Source organism: Anguilla anguilla, chromosome 3 (genome assembly GCF_013347855.1).
Source record: "Anguilla anguilla isolate fAngAng1 chromosome 3, fAngAng1.pri, whole genome shotgun sequence".
NCBI lineage: Eukaryota > Metazoa > Chordata > Actinopteri > Anguilliformes > Anguillidae > Anguilla > Anguilla anguilla.
The window spans coordinates 59,888,023-59,914,773 of record NC_049203.1 but is presented as its reverse complement, the minus strand read 5'-3'; the positions used below and the strand labels follow the sequence as shown (position 1 = coordinate 59,914,773).

At 44.5% G+C, this 26,751-nt stretch overlaps 2 protein-coding genes across 3 annotated transcripts; one reads left to right on the top strand and one right to left on the bottom strand.

Annotated features, from left to right (window-relative positions):
- The first annotated feature begins 1,457 nt into the window (after positions 1 to 1,457).
- On the top strand, positions 1,458 to 7,101 carry gpr101 (G protein-coupled receptor 101). Its single transcript, XM_035409772.1, has 2 exons — positions 1,458 to 1,890; positions 2,497 to 7,101. The coding sequence occupies exon 2, from the start codon at positions 2,623 to 2,625 to the stop codon at positions 3,931 to 3,933; it is 1,311 nt and encodes a 436-aa protein (XP_035265663.1). The 5' UTR covers positions 1,458 to 1,890; positions 2,497 to 2,622; the 3' UTR covers positions 3,934 to 7,101.
- Positions 7,102 to 7,379: 278 nt separating this feature from the next.
- LOC118223355 (transmembrane 9 superfamily member 2-like) lies at positions 7,380 to 26,557 on the bottom strand. Of its 2 annotated transcripts, XM_035409769.1 has the most exons (18): positions 26,191 to 26,557; positions 25,031 to 25,098; positions 24,751 to 24,844; positions 24,180 to 24,307; positions 23,485 to 23,614; positions 22,180 to 22,307; positions 21,661 to 21,772; positions 21,419 to 21,498; positions 20,878 to 20,983; positions 20,097 to 20,147; positions 18,716 to 18,848; positions 18,181 to 18,300; positions 16,423 to 16,480; positions 16,153 to 16,312; positions 14,868 to 15,019; positions 13,835 to 13,946; positions 13,388 to 13,559; positions 7,380 to 8,497 (listed from the first exon to the last, which is right to left on the bottom strand). In XM_035409769.1, exons 1-18 carry the CDS (start codon positions 26,320 to 26,322, stop codon positions 8,430 to 8,432), a joined length of 2,004 nt encoding a protein of 667 aa, XP_035265660.1. In that variant the 5' UTR covers positions 26,323 to 26,557; the 3' UTR covers positions 7,380 to 8,429. The 2 variants fall into 2 exon arrangements, with proteins under 2 accessions (XP_035265660.1, XP_035265662.1); XM_035409771.1 differs by lacking the exon at positions 20,097 to 20,147 and having other exon boundaries at positions 26,191 to 26,555.
- Positions 26,558 to 26,751: the final 194 nt, after the last annotated feature.

Here is a 26,751-nt window from a genome sequence, read left to right as displayed (position 1 = left end):
TCTAAATCCCTTAAGACCTTAGTGATACAAAGCTATGGCTCCACACCACTGCACATGGAAGACAGCTGCAGGTAACGTTATTCCCTCTTGTACTTACAATCAGTTATGACTCTAATAACTCCGTATTTTCCCCTCTTTAATTAGCCTTTTTGTGTGCATTACGTAAGTCGCCAAGGATAGCATGAAAGTGAACTGAATGGTGTCCTGGAGGCACAGAGGTCTCCACTTCCGGTGCATACTGTAGCTCCACCCACTTCATTGCTCCCTGCCCATCACAGCTCACAAAAAAATTTGGTCTTCGATTTGATCCTGAAACCCACACAAGCATATCCATTGATCTACACCATTTTTCACCATCATCGTCATTTTTCAGAAGTATTGACAAAATTCCACATTCCAAAACTACACAGAGAACATACAAGTGTGAATAATTCTGCGGAGAAACTACAAAATTCAAGATATGAAAGATTTATTCTTCTGGTGGGGAGGGTTTATCCATGAGCATTTGATTTGATTTCCCACAACCACAAAGATCATTTTTGGCCTAACAGATGTGACCAGAGTGCAAGAACAAGGCCCGAGCCACCTGCGATGAAGCGTATGCCTGCTCGGGCAGATTCATCTGTTTGTCCTCGTACTTGACACAATCTTCATTCAAACTTCAAATTTAGATAAACCAGCTCAGGGTGGGCATTCTATCTGCCACAACTGGATCTGTGTACCTAAGACTGGCTCAAGGTTCTTGCATAAAGGGGCTCATCACATTAGAGGTGGTTTCACAAATAAGGATGTCCCCGGGATTTAAAATGAAAAGGCAGTTTGATTAGCGATGCAAAAAATGATTGGATATTGAAGGTTTGTTGGATAACTAACCCCAATTGCAACCTGAGTTGGTCATTGCTATTAAACACAAGGATTCACACCTCACACTGGAATCCAGAGGTACGTCCACTAATTTATCCATTAATCCTGCAATTTCTTCACAATTTCTCAGATTTATCCATGAAATATCACTCCAGAACTGATCATAAAGTATGTCAGTGTAAACAATTGTGCAGAGAAACTCTGTCTTGCTTAACAGCTGCACAGTAAAACGTCCAGTGTTCATTCAACTCTAATAGAGAACATATGAGTCCATTTGGGACCATATGTAGGCTCCTCAGGGTTGATTTAACACTGGACATTTGACTGTGCATGCATATTCATATAATATGAGAAAGCTCAATTGAACAAAGTTTTTTTTTTATTGTTTCCTCATAGCCATTATTTGCATAATAAGATATGTAAATCAAGTGTAAGTAACTTTCATATCCAAAATAATTTTATTCCCCAACGGTTACGAATTCGTATCCAGAATTGACCCATATTTTGCTAAGACTTTGGAAGATATTGGATTATTTAGTATGAAACCCTGTTTTTTCAATCATCTATTTCTGTTTTGCACGAGGGGGGAAGAAACGTGATGAAACCGGCTACAGACGGTAACTGCCCACACAGCGCAGGTGTCGCCCAGTTAGGACACCCACCGATGTTCTGCACATGTAAGAGTGAACGAAAAATTCCAGTGATGCTTATATAATATAACGTTTACTCCGGCAAATCCGATGGCAAAGACTGGCAGCAGCTATGCACGTCTAAATGGGAGATCTTCACTGAGCGATGACACGGAGCGTATGCTGCCTGCGCGTGAGGATCTGCCATTGATTATCCAGCGGTGACTAAAATGGGAGCGCATCGCGGGGACCAGAGCGGAGCGCAGTCAATGGGAGGCTGAGGAGAGACCGGCTAGCTACCGAGAGCGGAGCGCCAACGGCCAAGACACCGCAGCCCACTGTGTTATTCGTTAAAAAAAATAAGGAAGGATGCTGTATTTTCGATTGTCAGCTAAAGGTAACACTGTGATTTCTTAACGCGAAATGTGTCGTTTTGTGGATATAGAATAAATCCAGTAGCATTTAAAGCGATTGATGTGTATGTGTCAGTGAACGTAGCCAACAACGGAATGTTGACGGGGTGGTAACTGTGTTTTTCATTTTTCCATACCAGCCTAAAATCCCAGGTCATCGACAGTTTGTTTCAAATTATAAACGGCAATTTCATTATTAAGCGCATTTGTCATGCCACATTAGCAAGGAGAGCAGAAAATGACTGCTTTTCAGTTGCATGGTAACATAACGGTTTAACCAATGCAGCTATGTAGGCTACATGAATAAAAGGTATCAAACGGTAGATTTCAGTTTCTATATATAGTACTCAGTGCACCAGCAGAGTAATTTTTAGCGCGAGAGTTAAGGCAGGGGTTAGTGATGTCTTCACTGAGACTAATCTAGACGAACTTTCTGAAAGGATGCAAAAATAAACAAATAAATCGAAAAGAACTACCAAGATTACCTAATTAAGTCTTTAAGGCAGTCTGTGTTTACGGTCCTCCTGTCATAGATAAGCCAAGACTGTCGAATTCTACGGTTGCTCTTTGACTTTTGTTTTCTCCCACAGGCTGGAAATAGTCGGACTGGTAGTGAACAATCTGCAAAAGCGTTGTGGAAGAAAAGCCGAACAGCCTAAACCACTCCGCCCCCCACCCCCCGCCCATGTTACTTTCCCCACCTCATTACCCACAGCATGCCCACCTCCCTGGCCCCTGCTGTGGGCATTAACTACAGTGGCGTGCCCTGGGACCCAGGCTCCACTGAGCACTACCCCTCGTCCATCGCTAACAGCGTGGTGAAGATGGCCCTGATCTCGGTCATCGTCTGCACCTCGCTGTTCGGCAACGTGGTGGTGCTGCTGGTGTTCCACCGCAAGCCGCACCTGCTCCACGTGGCCAACCGCTTCGTGCTCAACCTCCTGCTGGCCGACCTGCTGCAGACCGTGCTGGTGATGCCCTTCGCCATCGCCGCCACCGTTCCCCAGGTCTGGCCCCTGGACGCCCGGCTGTGCCAGGCCCTGGTGGTGCTCATGCACCTGTTCGCCTTCGCCGGGGTCAACACCATCATCGTGGTGTCCGTGGACCGCTACCTGGCGATCATCCACCCGCTGTCCTACCCCACCCGCATGACCCCGCACCTGGGCACCAACCTGATCGCCTGCACCTGGCTCCTCAGCGTCCTGCAGAGCACGCCGCCGCTCTACGGGTGGGGCGCCATCGACTTCGACCGCCGGCACAACGCCTGCGCCGTGGTGTGGTCCTCCAGCTCCTCCTACGCCGCCCTGGTGTCGGCCTTCTCCTTCTGGCTGCCCGTGGGCGTCATGCTGGCCTGCTATTGGATGGTGTTCCGCGCCGCCCGGAGGCAGAACGCCCTGGTTCACCCCATCCAGGCCGGCCACCAGCTGGACTCCCACCCCCCCTGCGCGCCCCCCCACCAGCAGCACCAGCAGCAGCAGCAGCCTCAGCCCCTTCCTGATGGCTCTCTCATGGCGGGTTACCCCAGCAGGGTGCGGGCCAGACGCTTCCACTACCACTGCAAGGCGGCCAGGGTGGTGTTCGTCATCATGGCCTCCTACATCCTCAGCATGGGCCCCTACAGCGTGCTGAGCACCGTGTCGGTCCGTTCGGCCGCCACGGTGCCCCCCTGGCTCTCCTCCCTGGCCCTCATCCTCTTCTTCTTCCAGTGCTGCGTCCACCCCTACATCTACGGCTACATGCACCGCAGCGTGCGCAAGGAGTTCCTGACGCTCCTCTGCGGGCCCCTCTGCCGGCGCGGCCAGCCGCCCCGGAGCTCGGCGGTCGACAGCTGCTTCACCGTGACGGACGGGCGCTCGGGCCACCCGCACCCGCCGGGCGCCGCGGCCACAAGGGTCCACCCCCTGCAGACCTGGGAGGAGGGCACCACCTCCTCCTCCCCCACGGAGAGGAGGTCCCGGGACAGCCGCAAGGAGACCGCCTCCATCAGCCTCAGCTCGGAGAAGGAGCTCGTCGTCTACGGGAAGTGACCGTTGCCCTCGGGAGGTTCCAGTTTCACTGGCTTTGTGGTGGACCAGGAACTCTTCTGTTTTGCAAAAGGGTAAAACTCAGTCAGGAAGAGGAGTTAGACCTGTCTGGCTAGCCTTGTGTGACAAGTTTCACCCCGCTCTGCTCCAAGCCTGGATGACAGCACTGAATTTCAGTGTGAAAGGTTTGTTTCCAATCTCATCAACTCTGTGAAGGTGGCTCTAAGATGAGAGTGGAGATTCAACACCAGTGGTTGAAACATAAGCTTATGAGTTAAGAAGAAGTGTATCAAACACACCAAAGCTCTGCAAAAAAAACCACCCTCTGAGAATCTGACCAATTTCCCTGGTGTGCCCATCACTCCAACAGTAAGTGCTGTCCTCAGACGGTAAGGTGAGGGTGTCTGGAGACCTTTTAGAGATGTGATCATCTGGCTTCTGACATTAAAGTCTGGAAAGTTAGGACAGTCGGAGAGCAGTTGTAGGCTGCAGAGCTCTTAGCCCTTTCCGATCAGAGGCCATATATTGCCTACAGGCAAGCGGGGAATATGAGCTCCAGTCCAGACAACTTCACTGAGAAATGACTGGCATTTGGCCTTTCCTTAGAGCATTACGTGGGTTATAATGTATGATTTGCCTGCAAAAAAATTCAAAGTTCTATGTGGTAAAAGCGCACAATTTATTTTCCTGTTTTTTCATATAACGGGAAAGATGAATGCTGGCGTGTTTTGTACATTTTTGGTAAGCCTATGCACATACTGAATAGAATTAATGTCATGTTGATCCTTCCCAATTGGTAAAAATAAAAATAACAGAAATCATGTAGGTGTTACGTTCCATGGGAATCAGATCATTGTCACATCAGATGAATAAGTATTTCCCCAGTTTACACAACACCATTGTTACAGAGGGCAGTCAGACTGTCAGCTCATATTTCATACTATAATTTTAATATCATTGCAAATGCAATTGAAGTGCAAAAACAGAGCTTGCACAATAGTATTCCAAAACAAAAAGATGCTCTGCATGGCAAAGCTTAAAGGAAAAATAATAATGAAACACAGCAGTCAAGCATCAATAGACACAGAGAGAACAATTCCCACTTAAGAGTGATTGGTACATCAAACCATACACTTTCCCTGGGTTGAATTTTTCAAACAAAAGTACAGTGAGTACCCATTAGACCTGAGTTGCAAAGGAAAACAGAAACAGCTTTAAGCACCATAGCGGCCCAGTACAGATTAACCAACTTCTGCAAAAAAAGATTACAACAGAAAGCCTTCAGAGATGTTGGTGTTTATTTTGAATGGATAGATTAATAAGAACCCCCGCTCCCAAGTTTCTCCCATATTGATGGAGGGAAAGACAATATATTGGGTGAAATGTGGTCATAAATTACTCAAAATACCATCCAAAGACTAAATGACAATGATAATAATTTTATTCATGTTGAGACAAATTGACTAATGTTGCTGGATCTATGCTGTCCAGGATTGTAGGCAGATCTACAATATGTTCCACAGTGTGATGCACTATGGGATTGTACAATTTCCAGGATCCAGCCCCTTCGCATGTTCCGTTTTCTTTGTGAGCTGTGAATCCAGAATCGAGCCGTACTGGTTGTGACCTGGGTTAAGTGAGCGCCCCTCCTTCCAGGTAGAATCGTTTAATATTTCAGTCCATTCATAGCCTCAGGATTTATGCTGTGCCCAAGGGCCACACTTGAAAATTCTTCAGTGCCAAACCAACTCCTGACTGTACTGTACCTATTTCAAAGTGCCTCCTGAATGAGGTGTACAGTATCTGTCTTTGACCTTAATACCAGCTGAAGCCCCAGGACACTGCCAAAATTTATAGACGCCCCCCCCCCCCCCCCCTTGCCCCTTAGTTTTGGGGGGAAGTGGGTATAATTAAATAATACATCTGTGGCATATTTGCCCACTTTCCGCAGGTTCACAAAAGAGCACAAAAATTCCCTCTGCTGCACTTTACTCTTCTCTGAGTGTGCTTTGAAAGCACTGGATGAGCAACCCTCTCATCCTAATTTCAACACAGTACAAGAGGAGGCACAGCACATTCTGTATTCTGAGACCTAACAAACCTATTTGGAAGCGTGGTCGGCAGTTTTTACACATATTAATGGGGGGGGGGGGGCGGCGATTTTAAAAATCACTGAAAAATGAGTGTGTCACTCTTAATATTACCGTCTTTTGTGTAGTATACTGGTCAGGGGTGCCATGTTTAACATTTCAGTTTGGGTGTCTGTCAATGACATAATAATAATAATAATTCTTGAATGTCATAACTGAAGCAGATGTCTTTGTTACCTAGATACAATGCTGCACAAATCCACTGATTTTGATGGCCAATTGCATGCTTTTTGACTGTTCCGGGATGGATCAGTGGACCAGCTCTGTAGAAGTAGTCTACCTAGGGAACATACATTACTGTGCATACATGTTTTAGTTCCAGATTAACAGGTCAATTGTGACATGAAAGAAGACAGGGATTATGGTTCCGGAGTCCCCTCTTTGAAAAATAAAGATATCAATAAGGTTTTTTTTAAATTTTGTATATATAAATATATGAAGAATTACACACAGGTTTGATGTGGTACTGTAAAGGGTGCCCTTGTGAGATTCGCTTACTGAAACCTTGTATTTTAAGACCATGTTTCCTTGTCATTTGTTGAGTACACTTTTAGTTTATAGTATGTTTGAACAGTGATGGTCTGCCGTGAATCTTTTCTTGTCGAATAGAAAAATACCTTGTGCGATTTGTACATGCGCTGATTCAAAACTGCGTATGCTTTGTTCACAAAGGAATCACAACTGATCAAACTGATGAGAAATGGACGTTCACATTAAAACACAAGGTTCCATTTGAAACACTGGACAAACAGGCTTCTTGCATCTGAACAGTGTAGACAATCAAAAGATGATAATGGGAAATGGCCATTACTGGATAACCCATTTAGAACAGTGCTGTGTATTTTTTAAATCTGATTTTAGAATGTAAGTAAATAAACTGTAAGTTTAATTTACTATATAAATAGTTTATAATGTAATTATCCTTAGAATGTACTTTTTTTTTCTTTCCTTAATTTTCAACATGGTTCAGAGATGTTTATGTACATTTTATATAACTGAATAAACTATTTGTGAGACCGAATGAAATGTTGTTGGGAAATCCATTATTGCCAAGGGATTCAATGAGCACCGGACGGGGAAAGATATTGATGGCCTGTTTTCAGAGTATGTTGTTGGTGCACTAGTTCACAAAGAGCACTCATCATTTCTCCCCTGATACTACGCAAGCACAGAATATGGTTAACAGGAAATATTAAGTTGGGGTCTAATGAAGTTACCAGTGAAGGAAACTCAATGGTATTTATCCAGGGATTCTCTCTGACTTGTAGATGAATGGTGGAATGAAAAGGACGAGGTTCATAACTCGCGAGTGTGCCGTTTTATTTATATTTTATGTAGATATTAAAGCAAAGTATAAATTCTGGAAGTTCCCACAGATTTGAAACAAAAGGCAATGACATAGTTCAATCTCTAAAAAAATAAACCGTACAGAGCATTATGTACAGCATCCTTTTCCCTCGGGCACCCCACTCCCCAAACAAATAAGAACAAAAGAAAAACACCCACAATATTAAACAAAAATAAAAACCTTATCACGATTATTCAAGAAACCCCAATCAGGTTCAGTATTTCTTAGAAGTGCAGCAGAGAAATCTGTGGGAAAAGAATCGGAAAAGACTGCTGGGTTTAAAAGCATTGCATGATTTGGGGCCTTTTTAATTTCCCATTTAAAAACTGTAAATACATGACTGTCCTTCAAGTAAGTATGACTTACTTACTGTATCTTTTTAAACAGAAAGAAAACAGCGATCAGACCTTATCAAAATCAAACAAACTGGAAAATGAACAGAATACAAAAATGTTTTTTAAATGCCATTTCATTCACATTTGTTCTTTCAAATCAATGTTAAAGGTCAAAATTAATATACAATACAGCTAAGTATAGATTATCGTCAAAATCATTTTACCCATGTATTACATGGTTACAACAATGCCTATTTGCTAGCTGTTTCTGAGAATAAGTCATACTTAGCTGTACAGGGATATGCCAAGAGCAAGGTGTAGCAAAAAACTGGCAAAAGAAGTACTCAATGTACTTCTTAGTAATAAAAAATGCACTGACAGATATCTTTGGAGTCATCACACAAGGTCCCCATCTCCTTCACTTTCAGTGCAGGTCATATCGATATCCGACATTAACAGCGGCAACAACAATTAGAACAGCAACCTAAGAGTAAAATATAAAAAAATACATTTATATACTTCCAACTTTCCTCCGAACGAGCAGGGGAGATAGAAGGGGCCCCCCTGCCTCTGTGCACATCTTACAGGAGCAGAGCGACGGCTTCTCGCGGCGCTCCGAGCAGAGAGAGAGAGAGAGAGAGAGCACAGGGGCGCCCCCATCGGCCCTCAGTCCACCTTCACCACGCTGTAGATTTTACTCACGAACCAGAAGCAGGCGAAAAACCCGATGGTACCTGAAACACAGGACAGAGCGTAAGGATGGGGTGAGACACGGCGCGCCGAGGCCGCCAAAAAAAAAACCTTCCGGATCTTTCCGCCGTCCCGCCCCGCTGATCCGTGGTAGCGACCGGATGGCGGGATGGTGAGACATGGTCGTACGGGGGTGCGTAACCGTAGGGCCAGAGGCAGGCAGGGGATGCTTAAACCTCCGCGTGTAGAGCATGCAAACCTAGCCTCGGTAAGGAGGCGCAGGGCCCGGTGAATGGATAAATATAAATATCGCAGGCTCAAAGGACGGAAGCGCGGGGAGACAAATCCCATAATAAGGCCCTAAGTGACGTCTCAAGACGGGCCCGTTCATCCCGCTCACTTCCTGGAAAATTCCTCTCGCCGAGGCTCGTCATCCCGTGACGGATACCGCGGCAAAACCAATCTATTCCCAGATGAAATTACCGGCTAGGCGCTATTTCCGTGTCTGCATTTCCCTGGAACATCACAGCAGCTCCCCCCCGCCCCCCCCGCCCCCCCCAACGCAGCTCCCCCCCGCCCCCCCCAACGCCCCCCCCCCAAACGCATTTATAAAGTGGATTTTTACAAGACACCCGAGAGAAAAGGGTTTAGCTCTTCCCAGAAGCCCATGAGACGGGCAGGCAGCGGGGACACAGAAGGGGCACTCTCAAAAAAAGAGGTTGGCTGAGGCACAACGGACCACACGGCTTCATTTCCAGTGAAGGGAGGATGGAAGAGGATGAACAGAAACAATAAAGAAAACGCGGGTCAGGGCAGTGGAGGAATATGCACTGACACCTGCAAATGACAGTAAGATGGACCGTAGCGTTGTGGTTTCACGGTGTTTACGCTCCACTCAATGAACGGATATATTTTCTGTGACCTGCATCCTGATAAATGTTTAAATATTGAATCACAATTTTAAACGTTATATTTCAAAACAGCTACGTATGGACGTTAGTGCTTGACACAAGATTTTTTCATTTGACCAGTCAAAGGAAAGCACATTAGGTCCATTACCAACAACTTAGCTTTTCAGTCATCTAGGGACTCACCTCAACCCCTTCCGCAACCCACAGTTTAGAAACCAACATCTTAGCAGTCCCTTGTGGGTTAAACTCCATTTCCCATCATTGTCAATTTCTAACCATTACCAGCCTTCCAGAAAATTCCACTGCCCCTGATCCCAGATAGTTACTCCCTATGACGCGTGATTAACTCAAATGTCAAATGAACATGCATTTTTAATGTACTGTACAGTGGCGTCACTAGGGTTGGTGACACCCGGTGCGGTCAACCGTTGTCGACCGGGGGGGTGGGGGGAGGGGGGGGGGTGCTGTTGGATGTTGCCGACCGGGGTCAAACGACAAAGCGCTTCTTGTCACATTAATACCGCTAATTAAATCAGCTGGCAGTAAACAGCATCGGGGAAATGAGCTGTTTCAACCCGTCGTATCGCACAACACTGCACAAAAAATGTATTGCCAGTCATTTCGGTGTCACCCCCCTCTGATGGTGTCACCCGGTGCGGTCCGCACCCCCCCGGACCCCCCTAGTGACACCTCTGGTACCGTAAGTCTGCAAGTATGCAAATGTCTACTTGCATTGATGCAATAATATCTGTACATCTCTTCATAATATCTGTATGAAAACTCCAAAACAAGAACATTCCACAGTGAAATAACCCACCCAGAATTCTAGACATTGTTGAGGAAACATTCCAAACCGGAGCTATATTTATTGATAATAAGTCCATCATTATCCATCTGCTTCTTGTCAGCTAAACTACCCACACCATCAAAATGTCAAGATTTTTTATTAATGTGACATTTCAGCTTGCTTGAAAAAAAAAAAAAGTGTCTGATAAAAGAGACTGACAAGAAAAGCGGGGTTTTTTTTCCACGCCATGTTTCCACGGTTTCCGCATTGTAAGAATTTAGAAAGGTACAGACGTGTGGCTTCAATAAGAGAGTAAATGGGGACTGGCTGATTACATATGCACTGGGGCTTTTGATCGTATTGTGTGGATAAAACAAGCTCACATCTCCCTTTTGGTACGCATCTTTATATTTCAAGAGCCAGTGCTGGGAAGTTGCCATAACAGCCGTAGTCAGGGCTCCTGGTGGATCTATTATCCATGGCAACAAATAAAGTGGGCTTATTTATTTCCTTACCTATAGCAGAAAAAAGCTAACCATTAAGACCAAGCCCTTATCAGCCCTGCAAACTCATCAGGGGTTCAAAAGGTGACAAAGATGCAAACCCCCTAGGGGGGGTTGCTCTTAATGGTCTACAAGAAAATACAAATAATTCTAAATCCACGCCTGCAAATCCATTATTAAAATACTTGGTAGATGTGTTAATCACCGCTGATGGTGTTAATTTCTACTTGTTTAACGTGACTTGCGAAAGGTTAGCTAGCGTTGTCATAAAATTTTGTGTTAACACATTACTACGGTTGCGGGTCAGGCACTCTTCACGGTAAGAAGAAATTTTAGGATAGCGCTTCCAATATTGCTTGTGTCGAAAGTGCTGCGACGGAAACAGCCATAGATTTACCCACGAGCCACATCTGTCCAAAATGTAAGCAAATAAGGCAGTCTTCACGGTCGGGGAAAATTTTATGACAGTGTCACCCAGCAAGTGAACACCCCCCCCCCCCCCCCCCCCCCCCAAATTTCAACAACTCATCGGATCTACACGAATCACACAAATGACCTATTTTGGATTCAAAACGGTGAATTACGGCAAAAAGCGACTAGCAGGTATGCCTTATGACAGCCTTGTGCAAAGGTGACCTTTCACACACAATCACCGCCTCGATGACCAGCGGCGCCTGCTCTTTTCAGTCCTGTAATGATCCTGTATCAGCAGTGCAATCAATTGCATCAGATTTGCTACAAGCTCGCTATTTAAAGCACACAGAAATACATTTTAAATGCATGTGTCCCAGTTCAGGCTCAGCCTGGCCACTCAAAGCTGTTACTTCACGAGAGCCAAAAAACCATGGAACGGAACTGAATCGATTTAGAGTGTTTGTGCGCCTCGCCAAAACTCACTGCAATTACCTCTGCAGTCTGCCAAGCTCAAACAGTCGTGTGTGTGTGTGTGTGTGCGTGCGTGTGTGCGTGTGAGTGTGTACAGGTGACCATACTGTATATAACATATGAGCCCATATCCCCACCTGTAGAAATTAAATTAAAAACCCCCTCTGGGAGAAATATAACAAGACCCAAACACAAACCTGCACATAAACAAACTGATTTTACATTTAAAGTGGGTTTTCCCCGAGACGACAGGAGGCACACAGAGGAACCGCAGCTCTTAACCTGCTGCACAGGGGAAGAGGGCAGACAGTGCGCCATCGCTGCGTAGCGTCATGGCGGTGTGGGCGTGCGCGTGTGTGTGTGTGCATGTGCGTGTATATAGAGCCAGGGGACTCCCGGTAACTATCATGCCTGTGCAAACACAGAATCCGGGAACACCCGCTGAGGCAGCAGCTGCGCGTGGCGTGACCCGAAGCCGCGAGATGCGCAACTCGGTAAGGGAGGAGCCGCGGCGGCCGCGTCAGACGCCGGTCGCAGCGCTGCAGAGCGCCGCTAACCAGGCCGTTTAGCCTGGGAGGGGCCTGTACCCCCCCCCCGACCCTCCTTTCCCGCCTCCACTCCTGCAGACAGGGAGATAATTTGGCCCTTTCACCGGAGCGCGACGGAGAGGCGAGCGCCAGACCCGCGCAGCCTGTCAAACGGGACGGGAGGAAAGCCGTCTCCCTCAGGCTCGTTAGAGCCACCTGCCCAACGCCGCACACACCTGTATAATTACCCAGAGAGAGGGGGGGCTCAATCTCATCTCCATCCACTCAATTCAGAAAATGAATTCTAATTCAACTGATTAATTCAAAAATCCACACGGAGCCTTATGGGTATTTTTCAATTCATGAATCGCATTTAAATTAATGCGCTTAAACCCCCGTCCTGATTGGATTGCGGACTGGAATTTTCCCAGCATGTCCAACATCAGGCCAGTTCATCTCAGCATCGGGTTGCTGAACACAACCAGAAGCGGTTTTCTCACTGGGAGCAAACTGAAAGGCTTGCCGGACACACGTCTAGCGAGCGATGCAGCGCTCAGGTAAAAACGGATGACATTCTGGAATCTTCCTCCACAATGACCCAACATCCCCTTGTCTGATGCACTGTACGTGGAGCAGCATAACACTCCAACACAGCCATCAGCGGGCTGCTCAAACACTTTGTTGTACGTCGCTCTGGATAAGAGCGTCTGCCAAATGCCTGTAATGTAAATCCCGCGGGCACAAGCAGAGGTTCAATGGGGGCCGTCACGGGTTACAAAACAATGTTTTATTTGTTCTGAAACCGACCCGTTCACATAAAAGCAAATGAGATGACACATTGTTTAAGTTAGATTCTCTCCACTTCCTCGTTTACAGTTACATCCTTGCTGGTTGCAATACAATATAGCAAAAACAGACAGAAGTAGTAGTGATAGCAAGATTCTTACAACAGTACAACAGTATTGCTAATAAAAGCAAGGCTTCGTACACGTAATTGGAACCGAAGATTCAGACCTTGGAGCCTTTCTTTGGTGCTTCAGCGCCCGGTACACAGAGCGTAGGCTAAGCATAGTTACTCAATGACCTCGATTTACCATCGTTTCTCACTTTCACCCGCCTTTTCCATGAACGGTATGCGCAACTAGAAGAGCCGCTGTCACTGCTGATTCAGAGACAGAACACAGATCACAGAGAGAGCAGTTCTTCTGGGGAGCGACACCAGCTATGGTAGTGTCGGATCATCTAAGGACGATTAAATCGTTATACCGCACAAGCCCAGCCTGAGACCTAGGGCAGGCGCTCGGGCGGAGCTGCCACTCACCGGTGAAGAGGAAGAATATGAGCACCATGATCAGGGTGTAGCCGAAGTAGAGGATGGTGCTGGCGGCACCGATGATCTGCAGCTTGGAGAAGAAGTAGTGCACGGCGTAGACGAACAGATACACCGCCGTGAAGCCGCTGGTCAAGAACGACCTCCACCACCAGTGGTAGTCCTGAGGGGCCCCGGCAGAGAGAGGGGTTAGAGGGTGGAGTTCAGCACTTCATCACAAACTGCCAAACCGCTTCCACCACTGCGCTAAGAAGCGTCATGTGCACTGACAGGAAATATTCACAGGATAAGCGACCATGCTCAATGCAAGGCTCAATGGCTTCTTATGCTTAACGGATGACTCCTTTGCTTTATCCTTTGTATTAAACCATCAGTGTGGCCCACTGAGGGGACAGTGACGTACTGCTGCGTTTCGCAAGAGCACAGGTGTTCCCTCACCTCAGCACACAGGTGAAAGTAGCACAGCAGGATGGTGGCCTCGGAGCAGGTGATGAGGAGGATGATGAAGACCAGGAACAGGAAGCCGAACATGTAGTACATCTGATGGGACCTGGGGGCGGGGGGGGGGGGGGGGGGGGGAGTGACAGTTAAAAATGATGTTTGAAGCACTGCATTCCTCTGCTTATGATGCTGTGAATCTCATAAGACAGCAGAGATGGTAGCTCATACCAGGATATTCATAAGGTACGGTCGTTAGGGAACTGCACTTGTAGGTTAAAACTCCAGGTGGAGCAACTGTGAGCAAGGCTGAGCAAAGGTACTTAACCAAAACTGCTTCAGTTAAATATTCAGCATTATTGGACGTAAAGAATGCAGGCTGCCTACGCTCTGGAGGAGAGTCTGCTTAATGATTAATTGTGAAATGCAGTTGTCCTGGTGTGTCTATTCTTAAAAACAAGAGGCAGAGTTCAAAAGTAAGAAGTTAAAGCTGTTACATGCTGTTATGTAAAGGCACAATGTAAAAGTCTTGGTTCGTTTTCAAAAGAACCCACTACTGTGATGTTTTCCAAATGTAGGCCAAAAATTACATTTAGAAAATAGTTCCACAATCATGGAGCATACATAGCAAATAAGGATCTCAGTCTGTTTAAATTAGGCAATTTCTCATTACCACCAGGAGTCCCTCACCTTTTGAGCACGGTGATTAAATTGGCACATGCTACCAACTGTAGGAGGGCCCTTTTGCAGACTGCAGCTAAGGCAGGGGTATCCAATCTTATCCGAAAAAGGGCTGGTGTGGGTACAGGTTTTTTGTTTTAGCCCAGCACTAAGACACTTGATTCTACTTCTAAAGGACCAGAATGAGAACCATGGTTATTAGTTCATTAGTTGAATCAGGTGTCATAGTGCTGGGCTAAGACAAAAACCTGGACCTTCAGTGGCCCTTTTCTGATATGACTGGAGAGCCCTGATCTAAGGGCTCAAATGTATAATTGCTATAATCATAACCAATGGGACAGGCCACACCCACCATATGCTGTTGAGGATGAAGAAGAGTTGGATGAAGATGCAGCCGAAGGGCAGGATGCCACCCATTACGATCCCAGGGATGGGTTTGGTAAAGAAGGACTGCTCGGGGATCTGGCGAGGGATCTGATTGGTCCGCACCGGGTGCTCGATGGCCTGGAGGTAAAACACACACACACACAACAGAGTTCAGGGACGGGTCAGTGCGTTGACGCCCGCCACAGAATCTGACATCACCTCTGGAGAGGCAATAAGAATGCAGTCCCTTTCATGGGACTGGGGCCTTGGTACCTACAGTAGCTCTGTGGGCTAATCATGTATCTTGTTGACCAGAGTGGCAGGCAAGGGCCGAAATTCTAAATCGCAACACGCACAGATAAAAGATGTGCAAAAACCAAAAAAAAAGAAAAACCCACTGGGATAGATCTGTGGGTTTCAAACTGCAGGCAACTGTACAACGCAAGCTACAATTAGCGCCTGATGTCACCTTCCGAAGCAGGCATTCACATGCTCACTGACGTGAGCTCTGCAACACCTGTGCCACATGACCAGGCAGGGCTGTCATTCCTAACCAGGGAGAACACAGAGGCTAAATCTGCCTAAGTCACATGGTTATTTATGAACATCTGAAGTATGGTACGAATCATGACGTCTAACTTGTTGCACATAATTTTATTGAAGGTGCAGCCCAACGAGGCTAATTATAAGCTCTCAACATTACATCTAAACCAAAGAGAAAAGACACACCACCATACAATAATCATTTGAGTTGAGCAAACAAAATTGCAGTGATGCATCGGGCAACTATGGACCAAAAATAACACAACTACTTAGTTATGCTCTCGTACTAAAGGCAGAAACTCTGGTGATTTTCAAGACTAGGCTTGATATGGTGTTAGATGCTGTCTAGTCTGTAGGTAATCAGAGCACTAATATATAGTCAGGAAAATTGTTGGGCTGAATGGCCTGTTCTCATCACTATGTTATGTTATGTTATGTTAAATAATTATTGCAAAGTGTACCCTTCTTCTCAGTTGTACTGGGTCAGAAAGTACTGTCAGATCTAGCAGAAGGTCAAAGTGTGTCACACAGAATGTAGGGCTAAAATCAGCCTTGACCATAGAGAGGGAATTTACACACGACACACAGCCAAGGTCAGGATCTACGTGAGGACTCTCGTGTACTCATAAGCAGTTTATTTGTAATCCAATGCCTTTCTGTTATCTGTGATATATGAACTGTCTATGATGTCATTTGCATGGGAAGGTCAATGATAAAAAGTCAGTCACCTGTTTCTTGAAGCCAAAGTAGGCCCCGGTGAAGGTCAGCGGCACGGAGATGCCGAACCACAGCGCCAGGATGGCCACCAGCGTTCCGAAGGGGATGGCCGCCGACGACCCCTCCACCCACAGGATCAGGTTCATGAGGAAGAAATCGGCGAATATCACCCTGGGGAGAGAGGTGACCACAACACCGCACGTTCAGCTATCAGCCGCTAACGACCGCCTCCCCCTCCCCTCCCCCCCCCCCAGAGAGAACAGAAACGGGGGACGACGTACCCCGGACACAGCAGCGCGGTCAGCAGGACGTTGGTTTTCCACTTCTCTCCACCAAAAGCTGGGGGCACACGGAGGAAGAGGGTTTTAGGTGAAAAGATCTGACATACCTTCGGTCATACAGTGTATCTGGACACCCCTTGGTCTGGGGCTGTTTTTCACGGTTTGGGCTAGACCCCTTAGTTCCAGTGAAGGCAACTCTTAATGCTATGGCATTCTAGACTATACTGCGTTTCCAACTTTGTGGCAACAGTTTGGGGAAGGCCCTTTCCTGTTTCAGCATGACAATGGCACCAAGCACACAGCGAAGTCCATATAGAAATGATTACGTTGAGATCGGTGTGGAAGAACTTGACTGGCCTGCACAGAGCCCTGACCTCAGCCCAATCCAACACATTTGGGATCCGTTGGAAAGCCAACAGTGAGCCAGACCTAATCGCCCAATCAGTGCCCGACCTCACTAATGCTCTTCTGGCTGAATGGAAGCAAATTCCTGCAGCAATTCCTCCAACATCTAGTATAAAGCCTTCCCAGAAGAGTAGAAGTTGTTATAGCAGCAAAGGGTAGACCATCTCCATATTAATGTCCATAATTTTGGATGAGATGTTGGATGTCAGGTATCCACATACTCTTGGCCATGTAGTGTACATAGCATTGCATCATTTAGCGGATGTGCTTATCCAGAGCAAATTACAATAGAGGAGAAACAGAAGCATATTCACAGTGCTGGAAGACCAAGCTAGTGACACTCACTGCTCTAAGAACGTTATCAGCCAGGTCTGCTAGCATTGTGAATGCACTTCTGCTTCTCCTCTACTATAAGACACTCTGAATAAGCACTAATGTTGAAGCAGACTTGAGAAGCATCCTATCTAATGTTGAAGCAGACTAGAGAACCATATATCTAATGTTGAAGCAGACTTGAAATGCATCTAACTAATGTTGAAGCAGCACTTGAGACCTACTTCTTCAGACTGCACCTTGGGGTCCCTCCTATTCTCAGCCCACCCCGTAGCATTCCAGTACCTTTTCTACCAATTTAGGTTATGGAATTTTTATGGTTTTATGTTTCTCTTCTTAGGGCTTGCTATGTATGTAATCTGTATGTATTTCTTTTAAATATTTTGGTACAAAAGGTTAGAGTGCTAGGCAGTGGGGTCAGGATAGGAGGGGGACACAAGGTGCAGCCTGAAGAGGTAGGTCTCAAGTGCTGCTGCAACATTAGATACAGTAGATGCTTCTCAAATCTGCGTCAACATTAGACAGATAATGACGTAAACATTAAATACATAACATCTAGGTGTGTTCTGTAATGAAACCAAATAAAGCATTTGAGAGAGAAGCTGAGTGAACAGCCTTTTCGGTGCAAATTCAGAAACTACAATGATTTACTTTGACCGATTTTCTGGAAAGAAATTCTTCTTTCATATGATTTTATATTTTGTATTTGTCAGCAGTGTTTTACCAATAGAATAGAACAATATAATTTGTCTCCTATTCTCAGGGAGCTGCAAGACTGTTGTCAAATCTTACTGGCACCTCCAGAGTTAGTATTTCAAAAAGGCATTTGATCTAGGTCTGCACAACCCAATCGTACATGGCATCCATACACGCTCACCAAGAACTCTTTGAATTGTCATGCATTCTCCAGATAACTCTTTGTGAAAATTTCAGGAGTCCAGTCAAAAGCCACTAGGACTCCTGAAATGGGCTGCATCTGTAAAATCTGTTAATCTCAGCTTGGGTGTGAAGCACACTCACTCTTGTACACGTGGGCAGACACATAGCCCGCTGGGGTGCCCAGCAGTACCCACAAGACGACTGCACATGTCATCAGAGCCCCGCGATTGGCTGGAGACAAGAAACCCAGGCAGGCCAGAACTGGAAGGTGAGAATATCATCATCATCATCATCATCAACATCATAACCATCATAAACATCATATTTGCAGCGATAATTAGTCAAGTGGAATGACACAGTGAAGTTTGGACTGGTGTCTAGTAAAGATGAGGTTTTCCTTTTTTTTTTATTAAAAGAAGATTTGAGACACAAAATAAACAGCAAACTTTCAGTTGTCTGTTTTGTACTTTTACTTTAAAAAGCTTGTGAAATTACTTCAATTCAACTTTATTTGTACAGTACTTTTAACGGCTTTACAGTGGAATTGGGCAAAAAAATTAACTTCTAACAGTGAAAGAAAGCCATTCCTATGAGTAAAAGAACATTGTGTGTGTGTGTGTGTGTGTGTGTGTGCATGTGAAACTGGGGAGTGGGGTGGCCATTGCAAAGTACTCACACAGAGTAATGAAAGTCATGATGGAGATCTGAACTCCCTGCCCAAGGAAGACAGACAACAACATGCCCATCCTGGGAGGCCTGAAGACATCCCCGTGAACCTGCTTCCACCCAGACTCCTCCTGTGCTTCTTCCTGCAGGAAAGACACCACATAGCCAATCAGCTGCCAGGGACACGATCACATGACGAGTAACATCAACAGAACACCACTTTAGACAATCACCAACTAGAGAACACCCAGTAATGTGGCACCAAATCACCAACAAGATTTTCACACGCGTGGGAATACACAGCCGTTCACTGTAAAATCTGGTGTGGTGTGTAAGTCCATATTCTTGGCATAATTCAAAGTTACAAAGAGAGTGAGTAGCCAAAAACATAATTTAAAAAAAACAATCAGTAAGTTAGTGAAGTATTTCTCATTCCAACAACAGATGTAGTGGCACAACTTTACACCAGATTTCACCGTATCAATTTCATCAATATGGTCAGTCAGAGGGTGGCACAGATGAGTCAGAAGATCTCCCACCATCACCCACCAAATTGCCAAGGTTAAAGGGTAACTTCACCATGTAATTACATTTCATCACGTTGTTCCTTGCTTTATAAGATCAGAAATTAGGTAGACATATTGAAAAGCAAGGAATTGTTTTTTTCAGCACAGACTCAATTTCCTTCTAGTTTTTTTTTTTCTTCCCCCCAAAGTTTTCATGCAACATTCCCCTTCTACAACTGACTTTTGTTCCACTAATCTCCATAGGGGTCTTACAAACACATCCAGGTTGACCTCTTGGAACATTACAGCCATTTATTTCTGACTGAAATACTAACGTAATTATAAAATTTCAGTTTAATCCAAACATTCTCCATTTCATTTTCTTCCTATCAAAGTCAACAGAAACGCATTATGAAGCTTGTAGTACCCTGTCTGTATATTCAAGCAAGGTTAGCAGGCTGCTAAAATAAAAATTCTTAAAAGATTTCAATAGGGGTATACTTTACATTACATATTAAAATTTAAAAGTCATCTAGGCGTATAATGACAAGACTACATCCAGTTAGTTAAGCATTTGGTGTTGGAATGTATCTGTTTAGAAGATCGAGAATGTTTTTAAGGACAGAGCAAAACAACATGATTTAAAGATGCAATTAGCAAAACGGTGAGAAGGGGAGATGTAGCAAAGTGTTCCAGGATTTTTATGACTGAAAGTAAATTATGAAGCCACAGAGGGATTTCAATGCCTAGATATACAGTATGCTTGTGTTCCTAGTTACAAATAAAGTGCTTTTCAATTAAGAACCATTAACTATGGTAAAGCTAAGGAGAAGTTACCCTTTAAGCACCACTCACAAGATGTCTGCGCTCATTTTACCAGCTTACATAGGAAATAAAGGCATTCTTGGGCTGTGGCGGTATCTTTACCAAGTCTGCCTGTGAATATTACAACACAAGTTTACAATCCTCGGCAATACTAGAAAGATCCAAGAACGAGAGCACAAAAACATTCTTCCACAACATATTACATTGACATTACATTAAAAAAATCACATTGAAGCGGCTCTGCATTTTAAAACTGAACAATAAAACAAACTCTTCTAAAATTATTTTTTGGTTGCATAACCAACAGGCATCAGTCTCCTATGCATGCATTTAGCCAGATCCCCCTCTCGTTCTCTCTCCGATTCATTAATGCTGCAGCTCTGGGAACCGCAAGCACAAAGGAGCAGGGGTTGAGCGGGTTTCTGACTATTTTCACCAAAATCTTACACAATAACATCTTTAAAAATATAAATGGTGCGAGCCAAGAAAGCCATCTGCACACAATTTTGGGACCGTGGCTATTATTGGAGCAATGGCGCGTTGTTGCGAGGAGGCTGCTCTGGATCCATTCACTGGGAGGAGTAAGGCAGAGTAACGAGCAGCTAAGAAGCGAAAGGGATTTGCCACCCTTGAAAGGAGCAGTTTCATCTCTTCCCTTGAACAGCCATTAAATTCAAATGAGGAAACATAAGGAACAGTGTAAACATACTGTTCCATGGCTTCACATCTAGCAGCTTTAATTATACATTTTCTTAAGCAGTGAAAAGGTGTCGTGCCTGCTGCAGATGGTAGCTGATTGATGGGGGCGGGGGGGGGGGGGGGGGGGGGGGGCGGGCGTTACCTGGTCCACCTGGTTGTACCGGGCGATGTCCTTGTGAAGCGTCCGCAGAAGGATCATGGCCACCATGCCAGACAGGAAGAGCACGATGACCAAGGAGTTCATTATACTTAACAAAACCACAAAGCAAACAGCCTTTTAGCATCCGCAGAAGAACAAATAGCCTGGCACCCAAACACTTAGCCATGCTGCTAGCAACCGAGCAATGACTAAAAGGTCTAAAAATGGTCCTCTGAGCTTTATGGCTCAGTAAGACAATAATGAAGAGAAGAGGCTTTCTGTGGTGAACACATCATGACTCTTTTGAGAGGTCTCACACATTCCAGGAAAAAGCAGCGATGTGTGTTAACCAATCAGCATGCCCAACCACTTCTTGGCTGAATACTGCCAATAGGTTTCAATATGAGCAAAATAAATAAATAGAAAGCAACAAAGTCAAGGTCAAGGTACAAGGTAATACAATGTGTTATAATGCAGTGTCCTTCCAAAATGAGAATGATCCATTTTTTTCCTTTTTACATCATCTAGCAAAAGCATGTCTTACCTGAACCACTGAATGTTGGTGTGAGGCATGGAGATCAAAATGTAGTCCCACCTGGAGGCCCATTTGATGTTATTGTTTTTCTGTGAGAGGGGAGAACGCTTATTAACATATCACTGCTGTATAATGTAACCATCAGCTACTGCCGAGGCAAATCTGCACTGAACACAACGCACAGAAACACATAGGCGCATAATATACTATTTTGTCTTTTTAATACAGCCAAAACAACCATTAAAACTTACCTCAAAGGTGATGGAGTAGGTGTAGGTGAGATCCAGGTTGCCTTTGAAATCTCCAGGGACCTCCATGGGGGGTCCATCACATGTTGGGCTGTCTTTGTTAATGTGCTTGATGCTGCCAACCCAGACAAGACGTGCTACACATGAGGCACATGCTACATGCTCTTAATATCCAGCCTAACCTAAATTTTCATGCATTAACATTTGTAAACTTGTCTGTATTTATAGTTGTGTTGACTGATTTTTGCCCTCTTCTGGTGAAATGTAGAACTACAATCACAAGGGTCTCGTACTTTGAAGACGTCAGCCTCATAAATAGGCCATATTTAAATTAGCCAAATTTTATACATTATGATTAGTTCACAAAACATTCACAAAAAATGCACACATACATCCAATATTAATGCATTGTGTCTAAAAGATATGCAAAACAAATACAAAAGTACACTTGAAAGGGGAAGGGTTCTTCAAATACTCAGAAGACCAGCCCCCCGCCCCCCCCCCACGGGCTCTCTGTGATACCTTTTGGGCAGTAGCGTAGCTGCCACTAACCGCGCCCCCCTCCAGCCCTCATCCTCCCCGCTGTGATAGGTTATAACGATGTCCACATGATTGAAGACGTAGAAAGTGTTCTTCTTGTTAAAATGGGCCTGCAAAACACCAAACAAGCCCCCCCTCCCAGTCAGAGCCAATCAAATTCCGCAAATTCACCCATACTGCCAACATACCCGTCCCTCACAATTCACTCATTCTGCAAATTCATCTACTCCACCCAATTCACTCATTCTGCAAATTCATCTACTCCACTCAATTCACCCATTCTGCAAATTCATCTACTCCATTCAATTCACCCATTCTGTAAATTCATCTACTCCACCCAATTCACCCATTCTGCAAATTCACCTACTGCACCCAATTCACCCACTCTGCATATTAATCTACTCCACCCCATAAACCCATTCTGTAAATTCATCTAATCTACCCAATTCACCCATTCTGTAAAATCATCTACTGCACCCAATTCACCCACTCTGCATATTAATCTACTCCACCCAATTCACCCATTCTGTAAATTCATCTACTCCACCCAATTCACCCATTCTGTAAATTCATCTACTCCACCCAATTCACCCATTCTGTAAATTCACCTACTCCACCCATTTCACCCATTCTGTAAATTCATCTACTCTACCCAATTCACCCATTCTGTAAATTCACCTACTCCACCCATTTCACCCATTCTGTAAATTAATCTACTCCACCCAATTCACCCATTCTGCCAGTTCACTCCTTGCTAAGACTGAGAGCGCCACCTAGTCCACTAGTTTCTCTTTCCCAGCCTGGGCCTAAAGCTTCTTCAGAGCTCACTCCACTATAGAAATAACAAGACCTACATGTTTATAATTTAAGACCATTTACAGAAACTACCGTCCCTGGGGCAGTTTTCAATACAACCTTCCACTGAAGCTAAAGGTCAAACTTCTCACTTGGTAAACTCACACAATCCAGCACAATGTTAACATTAATAACCAACAGAACACCATAATCCAGCACAATGTTAACATTAATAACCAACAGAACACCATAATCCAGCACAATGTTAACATTAATATCCAACAGAACACCATAATCCAGCACAATGTTAACATTAATATCCAACAGAACACCATAATCCAGCACAATGTTAACATTAATATCCAACAGAACACCACAATCCAGCACAATGTTAACATTAATATCCAACAGAACACCACAATCCAGCACAATGTTAACACTAATAACCAACAGAACAAGAGGTCAGATCTGAGGAACCCTGGACCCACTCACACTGATGACGCAGGTGTCTTTCGGGTGGCCTTCTGCAGTCACGAAGCAGCCAATGGGGAAGCCGGGGTTGCAGTACTTCTGATCGACCTCCACGTCATAGCACCACGTGACGGGCATGTTGTCAACGATCCTAGAACGAAATCAGGGGTTCTCAGTTCAGCAAGGCCCGCAGGCACGCCATGCCTGACAAAGGCAACGATGAAAAAGGAGGAAGTGCATCTGTGGATAAGGCGACCGAGCAGCAAACCCGAGGGCCAAAAACCTATTCAATCTGCTCCAGCACAACGTGCACACACACCTAGCCCCCTGGCAGCTGACAGAAAGGAAACCACAAAAACCCTGCACATACCATGGCCCCCCAGGGTTTGCGATCCCTACTTTGCATAACACTGTGCATTCCGAAAGCCATTAGTCTACAGCATGTAGCACTGTTCAAATCTGAACAACTGAAAAGGCCAGCACTCTTGCCACTTAATGACATGAAGCAGCTCCTACAACCTGGAAAATAAGCACACCCAGCATTAGAAAATATAAATATTTCGTCCATATGAACAAACTGGGGACAGAAGCCACAATCTGTCAATGTTGGGGGGACCCCTCAAAAACTGAAGCCAATAATAGATATTCTGTTTGTAAAACAGGAATTCCCATGGAAAAGACTTCAATGTACTGATCCACAATTTATCTTAACTCACCAGTGATGTTGGTAGTTTAGCTGGATTCCATTCTTTAGAAATTCCAGTTTTGCCTGATCTTCCTTTCTTGTAGTATCATATGACTTGGTACAGACCTTCTGACATGTCTTCTGTTTCATGAATGAAAACTTTAATGGGGAAAAAATGACAGAACATTTCAACATTGTTTCATGTTTTTTTTTTCCTGCAGTGCTGTTTTGAACCTCAGCTCGAAATTTCCTAATCTTAGTGAGTGTCTTTATGAAGGTCGATATTTTAACGCTGTTCACATTGAAAGCCTGCCCAATAAAGACTAAGAACACAACAGCCATTCATCCAAAATCTCTGCTCAGAACGTTTAGCTTGTCATTTGTGACACATTGGCAAAAAAAAATGATGGAGAAACAAAAGAATAAACACTAGGTCAGGAGGGAAGAAACTGGAATAACCAGTCAAACCACAGACACAGTTCAGACATCAATAAGGAACTAACGACATTTACACTTACGGTGGCCCAAGCACATTAAGGCAAAATGTAGTATTACTGTGTTTTAATGTATGTTTCAGACATGAGCAGAAAATAAACTCCTACCTTATACGGCGATGACTCAATTCTCTCTCCAAACAGCACCTGGCCAAGGTTTTCCGATGGTCTCTTCTCCTGATCATCTTGGCAAAAATCAAACCTTAAGAGAAAGACAGACCAGAATACAAATAGAGGACAGCGTTAATCTTTGCTTAACACTATGGGTTATATATTTGCAGTCAGGATCTAAGACCAGCTGCCATGCTCTCTAATTAATCGCTCATTAATCAACCATCAAAAAAGTGCACTAGAAAATAATGAGAAAGGCAAGCATGTCCGTACTTACACATCATATTCATAAGGCAACACGGACTCCACAGAGTCAAGGCGATTCACAAACAGCTGAATCTGGGCCTGAGAAAAAGCACAGAGGAATTCAGGGTAGCCTAAACTTAAAATGAGTCAAGACATTGTGGCAACAGCTTACGCGAAAAGGATGGTACATATTTGCACAGCTGCTTGTACCATTTGTACTTAAATTGTAATATTTGCGTAACAGCACCACACTCAGCAGGAACAATGCAGGCCTAATATTCATCCATACAATTTATAAGAGTAGTAAAAATAAAAACTGGACAGAAACTCCATGAATGCACAATATCCAAGAAGTAAGATAACGTATGTGATATTGCATGAATGGGAATTTGTCATATTTCTGTTAAATAACTAAATTACATTTACAGAGGAACTAGCCTACTGCGACAAATATAAGACAATAAATCAGGAACTGCGAAAAACACATAGGTCAGTGCCAAATATGCTGTGTCATAAAAATAAAAAAATAAAAGAATTTGGGATGAAGTAATCAAAAAACGATAGCCTATACAATTATTGATGTAATGTACAACCAGCTACTGATCTTGCCTTAGTGCAGAATCTCTAAAAAGTATCCTTATCCAACGCAGCTAACGTCATCTACTAGGCTATAACTAAAGCTACTAACATTATAAGACACTGTAGTTAACAACTCTTTACCTGATAAATATATATAACTCTCGCTAAAAGTATAACTTTAACCAACTAGCATGAATACTTCGGTGAGTGGACAAGCTACCCAGTTACCACTAGGTCTTTATAGCATAATTAGCAGTATGAATCCTAAACCGGTTTAAATTAATACTAGACTAGCGTGACAGCAGCCAAATTATGATGACTACAACAGTAATACTTACAACAGTAACTATAACAAGAAAAAACGTAACGACGACAGTAATTGATCAGCTAGCTAGTCTTCGTGTAGGTGAAGACTGGTCACCTGGATAGAACACCTGCTGCCTGGCTACCCTTGTCTTGATAATTCACTTAACAGTAGCTAGCACATTAACAGTTGCTGTATTAGACAGAAGGCTACAACAGATAATAACTAGGTAGATGTCAAAACCACGTTGAAGTTGCTATCCATCATCAATGAAAAACACATTAGATTCCAAGGAACCAAACTGTTACCTGGCAGTCGTCGCCGCTATCCTTTCCCTCTTCGCAAAAGCTTACCGGGGCCAAACCCGGAAGATAGAACCCAGAGCTATAACTGCATGAAATTAACGTGTACAAAAGTCCTAAACCTACAACTAACTGCATCTTCACTGTCGTGTAGCTAGCTAGGGAACTACACAACGTCTCAGTTCTATATTGTTAGGACTTTACTCTAGGATTCCAGTGTTGTAGCCCGAGAGGAATCGCTGGCTAACTAGCTGCTACCAAACAGTCAGCATCAGCTTCGATACTCATCACCGTGTAAACTTCGGTTGCCTACTGACGTTGGAAGTATGGTTGTCATCATGTCACTACCACTCGGCCTGCTGGGTAAGCTTTCTGAGTGGAGCGGTTTCCACTTACAGCAGTGAACGGCAACCACCACACCCCCAAATAAAGTTATCAGTGCCAAAAGAATAGTTTATGAAAATGACAATAAACAATGGTGAACTGAGGGGACGTAAGATATATACAGTTGCTAATATAATGGAAATTTAGTATTTCAGTACAATCTTGATAATACTGAAGATTATT

What these genes read in the sequence shown, in the direction of transcription:
- gpr101 (XM_035409772.1), top strand. Translation starts at nt 2,623, where the DNA reads ATGCCCACCTCCCTGGCCCCTGCTGTGGGCATTAACTACAGTGGCGTG.
- LOC118223355 (XM_035409769.1), bottom strand. Translation starts at nt 26,322, where the DNA reads ATGCAGTTAGTTGTAGGTTTAGGACTTTTGTACACGTTAATTTCATGC. An exon ending in CTAAACTACCAACATCACTG is followed by an intron (nt 23,615 to 24,179) that starts GTGAGTTAAGAT and finishes ATTTCGTTCTAG; the next exon opens with GATCGTTGACAACATGCCCG. An exon ending in AGAATGCCTTTATTTCCTAT is followed by an intron (nt 18,849 to 20,096) that starts GTAAGCTGGTAA and finishes TCTTTCCTGCAG; the next exon opens with GAAGAAGCACAGGAGGAGTC.